This window comes from Heteronotia binoei, chromosome 8, assembly GCF_032191835.1.
Source record: "Heteronotia binoei isolate CCM8104 ecotype False Entrance Well chromosome 8, APGP_CSIRO_Hbin_v1, whole genome shotgun sequence".
In the NCBI taxonomy this organism is placed as follows: Eukaryota; Metazoa; Chordata; class Lepidosauria; order Squamata; family Gekkonidae; genus Heteronotia; species Heteronotia binoei.
In genome coordinates, this window is record NC_083230.1 from 101,172,744 (window position 1) to 101,185,663 (window position 12,920).

At 48.7% G+C, this 12,920-nt stretch overlaps 1 protein-coding gene across 1 annotated transcript in view; it reads right to left on the reverse strand.

Moving 5' to 3' along the window:
• Positions 1-12,920, reverse strand: part of WASHC1 (WASH complex subunit 1) — a 44,045-nt gene that overhangs the window by 6,367 nt on the left and 24,758 nt on the right. The window contains exons 3-5 of the mRNA XM_060245738.1: positions 11,596-11,742; positions 5,319-5,455; positions 1,372-1,507 (exon numbers count right to left, since the gene is read on the reverse strand). Coding sequence (XP_060101721.1) covers positions 1,372-1,507; positions 5,319-5,455; positions 11,596-11,742 — 420 coding nt within the window. The remainder of the gene's footprint in view (positions 1-1,371; positions 1,508-5,318; positions 5,456-11,595; positions 11,743-12,920) is intronic.

A 12,920-nucleotide genomic window follows, 5' to 3' on the forward strand; every position in this document is an offset into this window, starting at 1 on the left:
CATCGCCTGCCTCTGTGTCCCGGCTCTAGTATTCCTTGGAGGTCTCCCTTCCAAGTACTTGCCAGCGTTGGCCCTGCTTAGCTTCTGAGATCTGGTGAGACTGGGCTTGCCTGGACTATCCAGGTCAGCGCAATGACGTTCTGTTTCCCAAGGCACTCAATGCTTCTTCTGCTTTGTTTGCTGTACGGATCTCCTTTTGTGCGCACTATTTGCTTTTAGGCTGTTCTGTTGCGCTAGATGTTGTTAGCGGCGATGGGGTTATGAAGTCAATTATAACACAGTACCAGCTGATCCTCTGCCCAGGAAATACCAAGGCTGGCGGTAGCATACTTCATTAGCTCCCTGTTTGGGAATCCCCCTCCTTCTTACAGTTATGCAATTAGTAATTGTGTTAAGTACTGACCAAATAATGGCATGCACACATGTAATGCTTTCCCCAGTCAGACGCTCCTTCCCACACAAATGCCCACTCCCTTGTCTTTTTTGCATTCACTGTGGCGCGGAGGTAGGTCTCCATCAAGGTTAATGCTAATTGTGACTTGTTTAAAAGCGAGAAGATGGTTTGCACACCTGGCTAAAGCTGACCAGGGTTATATTATTTGCTGAAAACGCTGTCACACAGCATCAGTGGGCAGTGCTGAAAAGGGGAGAATGGAATAGGAGAGGGCCTGTGGCTTTTGCACGGAGAAGGTTCCAGGTTCAATCCCCGGCACTTCAAGATTAAAAAATAAAAAAAGGTTCTATTTTTGCTATGGAATTTTACATACTATTATTTTTCACACTTGGTTTCAACTGCTGATGTTGTTATGCTATACTATTTAAAATCTTGTTTTGTGTTGGTGTATGGTTCTTTTTTCCTTTGAATAAAATGCAATAAAATGTTAATTCACATTCAAACACACACACACAAAAGGTTCAGGTGGTGGGTTATGTGAAAGACCTCCGTCTGGGACCCTGAAGAACAGCTGCCAGGACTCACCTTGGTGGACCAATGGTCTGATTTAGTATAAGGCAATTTCATGTCAATTCATTCAGGAGGAAAGAAGGTGACAAGCAGCAGTGGCGGTGTGTGTGGAGGACACCACAAGGATTTGTGTGAGGGGGTATCTCATTTCCCCCCTCCCCCACTGGTCCTCCTTTCCCTCTTGTGAAAGCCCCCATAGCCGCCTCCACTTTCCTGCTTCCCTCTCTCCTTCCCAAGTTAACAGCAGCCAACAGCAGCACATGAAATAGAAATATATATATGCTTACGGCTCTTTCTGTACTCCAGTGTGGGGGTAAGCACAAGGCCCCTATTGTTGTCAACTAGGAAGCCTAGTGGGGGTATCAGACTTCTCTCCCTCCCCCCCCCCTCTCTCTGAGAGAGCTCACCTGCTGATCCAGCTGCCCCCTTTTAGTGATGGAGAGGGGAGCATCAAAGAGCTTCTCTTCCTTCTCCGTCGCCAGAGCCACGTGGGTCTTGGTCACTGCTCCAGCCAGAGGGTCGAGGAAAACGTATTTTTTGTACCTGAAGGAGAAGAAAAGCCAGTCAGGCCCACCTTGAGACAGAACGAAAGGTACAGGCTGTAGGAAGAGGCCTGACCGCACGGATTCAACCAGGGGAAAACCACAAAGCTGTCACTTTCAGGCTGAGGAATGGTTTTCCTGACATAGCATGTTCTCACTTCTGCTCCAGTAATCTGGATTTTCACCTTTCACCAGAGAGAGACAAGCTGCTGACACCAACTGGCTTCTCACACAGGTCTCCCTCACAGAGATGCCCAGAAGCTCCACCCCCATTTAGGCAAACAGGGAGCAGATGCCCGAAAGAAAGGAGGTGGGGGCGGCACAGGCTTAAAAAATCCTAAAGCAAGGGTCCCCAAATTGCTGCCCATGGGTGCCATGGTGAAGGAGGAGGAGGTGACTGGATTTGTATCCTGCCCTTTACTACCCGAAGGAGTCTCAGAGCAGTTTAAAGTCTCTTTTCCCTTCCCCTCCCTACAAGAGACACCCTGTGAAGTAGGTGGAGCTGACTGAGCTCTAACAGAAACTGCTCTTGAGAGAATAGCTCTGTGAGAACTTGTGAGTGACTCAAGATCACATCAGCAGCTGCATGTTGAGGAGTGGGGAATCAAACCCGGTTCTCCCAGATAAGAGTCCACACACTTAGCCACTACAGCGAACTAACTAACTTACTAACAACTTTCCTAGCACCTGCCAAGTGTTTTTAGAAAGTTGGAGGGGCCAGGTGGGACTTATGCTGGGGTTGCCAACTCTGATTAGAGAGATTCCTGGAGATCTGAGGGTGGAGCCAGGGGAAGGGCCTCAGCAGGGTAGGATACCATACAGTAGGGGTGGCCAAACTGCAGCTCGGGGAGCCACATGTGGCTCTTTCACTCATATTTTGCAGCTCTCAAAGTCCCCACCACCCCAGCAGCTGGCTTGGAGAAGGCATTTAAAGTTGCTTTCTTTCCACCTCTCTCCCTTCTTCCCATCTATCTTCCTTCCTATCTACCTACCTACATCTGACATTCATGTCTTGTGGCTCTCAAAGATATATTTATTCTTATTGTTAAGCAAGTCTGGCCACTCCTGCCATAGATTCTGCCCTCCGAAGCTGCCATTTTCTCCAGGGCGACTGATATCTGTTGTCTGGAAATCAGTTATAATTCCAGGAGATCCCCACCCCCGCCTAGAGGTTGGCCACCCTAGCTTTTGCCCAGCTGGGCTTCTGATCCGCCACTGGAGATTATAAATAGCTATGGAGATTTTAAAATGTTTTCTTGGCAGCAGCTGGTGCCACAGCACAAGGACCTTCACCAGGTGACTGAAGGTGATTGAAGGTGCAGGAGCAGGAAGGAAGGAAGGAGACTGAAGGTGCAGGAACCATTTTGTGGCTGGCTCCATTTCCTGTGACAGCCATGTGTGCCTGCGCCCACACAATACATCAGAATTCCAAAGGTGCCCATGGGCTCCAAGAAGTCGGGGACCCCGATCTAAAACAACACTTAATAATAGGGCAAGAATTCTTCTGAGCTCAAGAAAAAGGCAGAGAGAGAAGAAGAGAGGCTTAATACTAGAGACCCCCTTGGCCACCAGAAGAGCGGGGGGGGGGGGGCAGGGTTGCCAGATCCAGGTTGGAAAACCCCTGGAGATTTGGGGATGGAGCCTGGGGAAGACAGGGACTTCAGTGGAGTGCAGTGCTATAGAGCCCACCCCCTTTCTCCAGGGGAACCAATCGCTCTCTGCAGTCAGGAGATGAGCTGTAATTTCAGGGGGAAATCCTCAGGCCCCCCCTGGTGCCTGGCATCACTACTTAATAATGGTCCAAAGTGAGAAGGCTACAACCAAACACTATGTATACCTTCCTTGTCATGTTCCTTTTGTTCCAGCTTGGTGACTGGGTCATTCTCTCTCCACCGAGCCTTAGATCAGGCTGTTATAAGTATAAAACAGAGGAGGAGAGAACCGCTTATGCCACCCTGACCTCCTTGGGGGAAAAGGCAGGATAACATGTACTAAAAATGCTCTACTGGACTGCATGCATTTTTAATCTTGTTTTTGAGCCATAAAGCTGGCTTCCCGGGGGGTGGGGGGTACAATTAATACAAATGGCACAAAGTGCAGTGCAAACTATGCTCTGGGAGGGATACCTGGCTGCTTTCTGCTGTCCTTCTGAGCGACACAAACACTGGGGAACTGGGGAAGGGGGATCAGCCAGGTATGACAGGGGTGTTCGGCTACTTTCTGCTCTCACTCCATCAACGTCAGTTGTTAAACTGCACCAGCGAGGGGGCCCAGGCCCAGGATCCTTAGGGTTGCCAGCTCTGACTCAGGAAATATCCAGGGACTTTGGGGGTGGAGCCAGGAGCAAGCCTGACTGAAGGGGGTTCCGGCCATCACCTTTAAAGGGACCGCACTCCATTTAAATGACTTCCTTCCACTGGAAATCATGGAGGATGGGGGCTCTTTCTTTTAAGGCTCATAGAATTAGACCCCATAGAATTAGACCCCAGGTCCAAACTTTTTGAAACTTGGGAGGTGGGTTTGAGGCGAGGCACCAGATGCTATGCTAAAAATGTGCTGCCTTTCACCTCAAAAAACAGGGCCCCCTCCAGAGCCCCAGATACCCCTGGATCGATTCTCCATTATAACCCATGGAAAGCGGTCTCCGTAGGGTATAATGGAGTGCCCGGCGGACATTCACCCCCCCCCCCGCTTTCTGATAACCCTGAAGCGGGGGGAGGGCCTTCAAACCAGGGGATCCCCAACCCCCAACTACAACCAAATAAGCTTAAATTCCGCAGGGCCTGTAAAACAGAGCTCTTTCAGCAGGCTTTCAGCTGAGGCAGTGGACGTCACTTGTTACCGGCCTCCCCCGCATTCCATCCCAGTGCTACAAGACCTGCTGGACCTGGACAATAGGCCATGTCTGTGAGGCAGAATTTTGCCATCTTAGTCTTTGTAATTTTAGATTTTATATATTTTAAATCGGGCTTTTACTGTTGACTGTTTTTATGATGTAACCTGCCCTGAGCCTGTTCTATGAGAAGGGCGGGCTAAAAATAGATTAAGATAAAATAAATAAGGCGGCAGCAAGCGATCCGCTTGAAAGGACAAAGGAAAAGAGGGAAATTTGACCCAGCACAGGGACAAGAGGACCCAGCAGCCTCCCCTCTCTGTCTCCTCCCTCTCTTTTCACCTCCTAAATATACTGTTATTTCATGTTCAGCTGATGATCCAGCAACCACAAGAAGATGACGACGACATTGGATATATATTCCGCGCTTAGAGCGGCTCACAATCTCCTTTACCTTCCTCCCCCACAACAGGCACCCTGTGAGGTGGGGGGGCTGAGAGAGCTCTCACAGCTACTGCCCTTTCAAGGACAACTCCTACAAGAGCTATGGCTGACCCAAGGCCATTCCAGAAGCTGCAAGTGGAGGAGTGGGGAATCAAACCTGGTTCTTCCAGATAAGAGTCCACACGCTCAACCCCTACACCAAACTGGCTCTCCTTAGGCTCTCCACACCACTTCCTACCAAACAGCTGCTGCGGAGTGACTGCTGTAAGTACGTCAGTCACAAAAAAGCTAAGACAAACAAAGAGGATGGAGTTTGGAGGAGGACAGCGTACGGAGGGGGTGGAAATCATCGCTGCAAAAACTTAAGGAAGGAGACAAGGAAGAAAAGTGGACTTCAAATCCAGATGGGAAGAAGGGTGGACGCGTGTGCTGCGACTCCCGAAAGCAGGGCTCCTTCAGGAACAGAACAGGTGCCTGGATGCATTCAGTGCTAGCAAAGAGCAGCCATTCCGGGCCAAGCAGGTGCAACACTTACAGGTTCTCGGTGGTGTTGAAGAGCAGCAGGGAGCTGAGGGAGCTGATATTCCTGGGGAGGCTCCCAAGGCCTTCCTCGGCATCATCTTCCTGGTGGACTCGGGCGCTGACGCAAACTGGGAAGTACTTCAGCTTCTCCTGGGAAGGCAAACAGCACAGCTCTCAATCCCTTGGGAGCATTGGGGGTGGTAGGCGGGCAGCCCAGGCCGCTGGCCAAGAAGCGCTGCCCCTGACAACAAAGCCATCTCTATACCCCCGATGGTGACCATGCTGCCTGCCTCCTTATCTGTGGGAGGGGGACAAAGGCCTTACACAGCTGGCATCACCCCTTCTCTGACTCCTCAGTCGAGGGGCCATGTGTAAATAACAGTTGACGCACGCACAGGCAGCCTTTGGGAGGGGAACTGCTCTGCTCTTTACACACGCTCACACACACAGAGAGCTTTTTGAGCAGGATAGCACAGGAACACAGTTCTGGCTGGCTTGGCGGCAGAGAGTGTGGCCTAACATGCAAATGTGTTCCTGCTGAGTGTTTTCTACAAAAAAGCATTGTGTGAAACAATGGTGTGGCCTAATATGCAAATGAGTCCCTGCTGAGCTTTTTCTAAAAAAAAAATGCTCTGTGAGAAATAATGGTGGTGTCGGGGGTGTGACCTAATATGCAAATGAGTTCCTGCTGGGCTTTTTCTGCAAAAAAGCCCTGCACGCACACACACACACACCCTTTCCCTGGTGGTGGATGGGCCAGCTAGCATTAAGGGGGGAGAGCACTGCCTCCTTTGCACCCTTGTCCAAATGCAGCTTTCCCATCAAGAATGAAGCATAGCTATTCAAGTCAGGGGAAGAGAGCAAAGGCAGGCGCTCTGGGTGGGGAAAGGATAAGCCTGCGCTCAAAGGTCCCTATTTCCAGAATAAGAAACAGTACAGCGAGAAACTAGAAGAGCACAGTAGCTCCTTCAGTATCTCAATGACATAAAAAATTGTGGGAGGTCTATATAATGGCAAAACTTACTGACAACCAGTGTTCCATCTAAGCTGAGTTAATGCGAGCTAGCTTAGTTTCTTAGCCTCCAGCTCACACATTTTTGTCTTCGCTCAGGAAAAATGGCCCCAGAGCAAACTAATTTATGCAGCAGCTCACAACTTTAATGCCAGTAGCTCACAAAGTAGAATTTTTGCTCACACGACTCCACAGCTTAGAGGAAGTATTGCTGACAACATTAGACATTTTGAGATTCAAAATGCATCCCCTAATTTTGCTTCCATTTGGTTTCCTATCCTTGAATATTTAACACCCCAACAGCAAATTCCTGAACTTATAGACGATCTTTGCGGTAACTATATAGTATTATTCAAACATTTATCTTGTTTACAACTATAAGCTTCGATGCTGGTTATATGATCTATATTTCTGCAACATTCAATTTCTTAGTGAATGGTCTCCAGTAATGTACCAGGCTATACGAATTTATATGCTCTACTCGTTGGGTTCTGGAAAGAGTAATAAAAAGTTAATTTACACAGAATAAGAAGCAGGTTCTGCCACCTCTCAGCTGTATCCCAGACCTCATTTCAAATCATAGAATTCAGCAGGACCCAGCTGAGAACTGAATCAGCCCTCTCTGGCCTCCTCCTGCCCTGGCTTCTGCCACATGGTCACACGAGAGGGAGAGCTTGAAAAATCCATTCCGACTTGCACTCCTGGATGATGGGAGCATCTTATTATTAGCCATGGTAGAAGTGAATGAAAGAAGATGATGAACTGCTACTGAGGATGGGTGTGTGTGTGTGGGGGGGGGGGAGTCAAGACCATTCAGAAATAAGCGCCTTCCAACCATTAATATGCACATATCAACATCTAATTTTTTAAGCCTCGCAGAGCGCCCTCGTGTTTGCTAGCACCACTTGCCGCCCTCTCTGAGCCCCGCTGGTCACGGCGACTTTCCTTCTGTGAAATTCAATTAGCAAGGGAGGGAGGCCTGCCTGTTGCTCTCTCCAGCGCGGTGACAAGGACACCAGAGAGGAAATAGAGGCCGTTATCTCCCCGCAAATCACAGCATTTTAGAGGCCTCGCTTCAGCTGTTGCACCCATGGCAATGTTTTTCCGCACACACAGGGCTGGATCTAGGGGGGAGCAGAGGGAGCGCTTGCCCCGGGCACTGCTGGGGAGGGGGCGCCAAATTGGGTATGGAGTCCATTCTGTTCTAGGGGCCCATAAGATTGAATGGGCCCATAAGGGGGCGAAATTTTTTCAATTTTGCCCCCCCTCAAAAAACATGTCGATCTGGTCCTGCAGCACAGATCTTGCATTTAAACAGACGTCGCTGGGGAGCCTGTATTCAGAGCTTTGGTGCAGAATTTGCCAGTGTGAGTACCTGGAGAAAGCTACAGCCTGGCAGTGCTTTTGACACCTTTCCTGGTCCCCTCTCGAAACGGAGCTTCAAACTGGAAATGTAGAATTGGTTCCTTAAGCTCACTTCTGACTTTCACGTTCCAAAATAATGGTGCGAAACAAGAGATGGCGTTACAAGCAGACTGAAAACCAGGAAGAGTCAAACCATCAAGTGTGAAGGCCTCGCTCTGCTTGCCCAAGAAGTGGTGTTGGTGGAAAGTGCCATCGAGTCAAAGCTGATTTATGGTGACCCAGTAGGGTTTTCAAGGCAAGAGAGGTTCAGAGGTGGTTTGCTGTTACCTGCCTCTGCGTCACAACCCTGGCTTCCTTGAGAGTCTCCCTGTTTAGCTTCTGAGAGGTGACGAGATTGGGCTATCCAAATCAGACCCAAGAAGTAGCTGCCTTGGTGCTGAGGGGCGGGGCAGCAGTGGGAGGGCTTCTAGTATCCTGGCCCCACTGGTGGACCTCCTAATAGCACCTGGATTTTTTGGCCACTGTGTGACACAGAGTGTTAGACTGGATGAGTCACTGGCCTGATCCAACATGGCTTCTCTTATGTTCTTATGCCATATATATACAAAATCAGGCCAACTGCTCACCCAAGCTGGCAGCAACTGCCTTCAATCACTATGTTCCCTTTGGCTGCCTGTCAGGCGGGTCTTTTCCCAGTCCTGCTTCTCAGATCTTTTAGCTAAAGATGCCCTGAAGCCTCTACAAATGCAAAGCTAGTTCCCATCACCACCTTTTTTTGAACACTGAACTTTGGCCCTTCCCGCTCTACAGCTTATTTTTTTCCTATTCCAACTGAGATGCACTTCAGTGTCCTTGACATTTCTCTCTCTCTCAGATGCTGGAGAGATCAAGTGCAGCCCACTGGGAATTGCTCCTCAACTAACCGGGGCGAGGGGGTGGGGGTGTCACTCGGCTTTCTGATGGGCAACGTGCAAAAGCTTCCAGGGGACAGCATGCAGCACGGTTCACATGGTTGTGCCCCATTTTGAGGATCATCCCATAGCACATTCCTACCACCCTGCACCCATGTGTGGCACGTCAACCACATGTTCACAGTTAGGGTTGCCAGGTCTTCCCTGGCCACCAGCAAGGGTTGGGAGCCCTAGACTGGGAAACTCATGGGAGATTTGGGGGTGGAGCCTGGGGGGGGGACAAGGATCTCAGTGAGGTACACTGCCAAAGAGTCTACCTTTCAAATCATCCATTTTCTCCAGGGGAACTGATCTCTGTAGTCTGGAGACAAGCTGTATGTCAGGAAGAAGTCCCTGACTGATAGTTATGGCTTCGGTGTTTCCCTGCTATTTGTATTACTGGTATTATTATCTTTGCTTATTAATGGTTTAATATTGCTTTATTATATCTTAGCCTTTATGATTTCAAAACCATATATTGTAATTGTAATCACAAGTATTAACACCCATTGTTTTTCTTTAGGCATTTGTTATTTTCTGTGTAGTGGGAAGTGTTAGGTCTGCAGGTGGAAGAGGGCTGCAGGGAGACGGCTCTAATCTGATCTCTCTGGGCAACGTTGATATGGACCAACTAAAAAAAGGGAAGAGTACTTGGAATGTGACCTTGTTGGGATGTAACACTGAGGCCTGAAAATGAACTTTTGGTGGGCGCGGGAAAGAGGGGAGCTGTTATGTGTAATCTATAACGGCCAGATCACTTCTGATTCATTTCAGGCTGGCAAGACTTGGCCTTGCGAATGCACACCATTAATGTCTGCTTCAAGCTTCATCATTAAAAGCTTCTTTTGAACCAACTTAAGGAGTCTCGTGGTTGAACTTGGGCAAAACCTTACACTGTAATTCCAGAGGATCCCCATATCCCACCATATATTGGCACCTTATATAATCACAGTGCAATATCTGGCATTCTTAAATAAAGTTAAATAGTTAAATAAAGAACACTTTCAGAGGGCATGATGGGAAGTGGTCAGATTAGAGTTGCAAGAGTACACTGGGCATCAGTATAAGTTAAGGACCCGTGTTTTGGTGTAGATATCATTTTTAATGCTTTAAGGCTTTAAGCCCTGTGGTGCAGAGTGGCAAAGCTGCAGTACTGCAGTCCAAGTTCTCTGCTCATGACCTGAGTTCGATCCCTGCGGAAGCTGGGTTCAGGTAGCTGGCTCAAGGTTGACTCAGCCTTCCATCTTTCTGAGGTTGGTAAAATGTGTACCCAGCTTGCTTGGGGGAAAGTGTAGATGACTGGGAAGGCAATGGCAAACCACTCTGTAAAAAAGTCTGCTGTGAAAACGCTGTGAAAGCAGTGTCACCCCAGAGTCAGAAATGACTGGTGCTTGCACAGGGGACTACACCTTTTTAAGGCTACTCAAAGCCAATTTCAGGTAGCAAGGCTGGGAAAGGCCTCTGCCTTGGAAAATTGAAGCCACTTAGACTAGAACAGTCCTGAGCCAGAAGGATCAACCCCCTGACCCCAGAGAAGGCAGCTTCAATCAGTGATCTTCAACGGCCCCAATACCATGAGGACTAGAGCCACCTATCAGGTATGAGGATCCTGTGTCCTTCTGAAAGAAGCAGGTGGTATTATCTAAATAGCCTTTTTCATTGGCGGGTCCCGGCCAAATTCTGCTTTCGACAGCGCAGGGTAGAGCCTAACAAGTGATGCCAACAGTCTGAAGTTTGGGCTACAAAGAAGTGCTCTGCACACCTGGAAACTCTGCTCCTCATCGCTCCACTGCCAGTTCCAAGACCAGCCCTGAAATATTCAGGCAACTTTTGACGAGACAGGCTTTGGCTTCCATTAAACCGGAGGAAAGTATAAAGCACTGAATTATTCAGGGCAGCTTTATTTTTGGGCTTGCTAGGAAGCAGGAACGCAAACAGCTTTGTCGAGCCTTCCTGGCCCTCCAGAGGGTTCCTCCATCTGTTCCCGGTCCTCAAAGTGGATATTAGCCTCATCTCAGGACAGCAGCAACACGTGCTTGGCCCCCTCTTGGGGACAGAACCGCACTCCGTGCCCTTGACAGTTCTGAAAATCAGTCTATAACACTGTGGACAAGCTACATTCTTTGCCTTGGCTATTTCCATACACTTGCTGGATGTTCTTCCCTAGCCTCCAGGGAATCACAGGAGCTGGGGGAAAAACCCCACCAGCTGTATTTTAACTCACTTACTTAAAAAGCAGATATGGAGGGTTTGTGCACACACTGAGGCTTGCTCCAGCTGCTCCAGTATCTTGCAGAGAGAGCCAGGCACTTAAACAGACCACATGAGCCCAGAAAGCCTGGTGATATTTGTCAACGAATGCCAGGGTTTCCCAGAACACAGTTCAAAAGACATTGCACCGAGAGCTACGGCTGCTGAAACAACTGGTGAGCAGAAAGCTCATTTTCCTTGTCCCCTTCCTGACATGTAGGGCTGCGTTTTGTCCAAGAAGCAAAAGTTATAAAAATGAATTATCTCCCATCGGTACCCAAGGCTGGCCCTGCCACTAGGCAAACTAGGTGATTGCCTAGGATGCCAGCCTTCTGGAGGTGCAGAATTGGGCCTCCCCGATGTGACTCAGTGATGTTATCAGTAAGGGGGGGGGGCACCAGAAGTTAGCCTTGCCTATGGTACCAGACAGTCTAGGGCCGGCCCTGTCGGTTCCACCTTCAGCCGAGACAGTTGGTACATCTCAGAAGACTGTACGTACACTTCCTGAGTTGGGCTCACCAGCACTGAGCGGTGGTAGCTTCTAGCAAGGCAGCCTTCGATCTCTGCAGTGCTTTTTTCCTCCCACAAGTATTCCAGGCCTTTGCAGCCCCTTGACTCCTCAAATCCCAAACCCAAGAGAACTCTTGTTCCTTTCAAAACGGTCGCTGGCTTCCTCACCCAGTAAGGTCCTTTTGCTCCTCCCCTTTCCTTACCTGCAAAGCTTTCTCATCTAATGCTCGGTGCTTGCTCTGAATCTTGCGCCTGAGTCGCTTCTGTGCATCTGGGTCTTCTGCATCAGCAAAAACGGAGGCATATTCTTGCAGCCGCTCTGGAGCTGGGTATTTAGCACTGGAGAACACCTGGGCAGATGAGTGTGTGAACACAGAGAGAGAGAGAGAAAGAGAGAGACAGAGTGAAAGAAAGAATCTCAACATGTCATCCTAGAAAGATGTACTTTGCCAACACATATTTAAGATGGCAATGGGAAACCACCATTCATTTAGTTATTTAAATTTATATTCTGCCCTCCCTGCAAGCGGGCTCAGGGAGGATCACAAAAAAGAATCTAAACCAGGGGTGTCAAAGTCATTTGTTATGAGGACGGGATCTTCACCTTGTTGGGCTGCACTATGTGCGTCATAAAATGTAATGCCAGGTAGGGGAGATATGAACTTTATATAGAACACAGACAAACACACACGCTCAGCCTAATCCACCTCACTGGCTTGTTGAGCCTCAGTCAACAGAAGGAAGAGAGGCTTGGCTCAGTAGCTCTGCTGTGCTATTGAGAGAGCCTGGCAAAGTTTAACTCTCTTTCCACTTCCTCTCCAAGGGAGGAGCTTTGCTCTGTAGCTCCTGTGTGATTGAGCAAGCCTGGCAAAGCAAGTTGTGAGGTAGAAGGAAGCAGACAACGAGTTGCTCGCGAGCCTGATTTGGCCCCCGGGCTGCATGTTTGACTCCCCTGATCTAAACATATCAACATTTCAGTAGTTAGATATACAAATATAAAACAGATTAAAACCAGTTTAAACATGTGCACTATTTATCCGTATACATATTTCCAGCTGACCCCACAGGTCTCTAAATCAGGGGTGTCAAATTCATTTGTTATGAGGGCTGGATCTGACATAAATGAGACCTTGTCAGGCTGGGCCTATTTACCTATTTAAGATTAGGTAGCAGAGATAAAAACTTTTTAAAGGACACAAACACAACTATTTTAAAAAAACAAAAACAAAATAAAGCATGCTTAAAACATTAGCACTTGCTGGTCTTAAAGGTGCTTTCTTTGTATTTCTCCCATGGGATCCAGAGAACTGAACAAAGGAAGCTCTGGCTCCTTCCCTCCCTCCCCAGGGGACCAGGAGGGGAAGGAGTCTCAACCAATGGAGAAAATTGAGGTTTTGCTCTGTAGCTCCTGTGCAATTGAGCAAGCCTTGCAAAGCAAACTGAGATGCAGAAGGAAGCGAGAGAGAGGGAGAAGGAAGAAGACAAGATCCAGTTGCTCAGGGGCCTGATTCAGCCCCTGGGCCGCTAT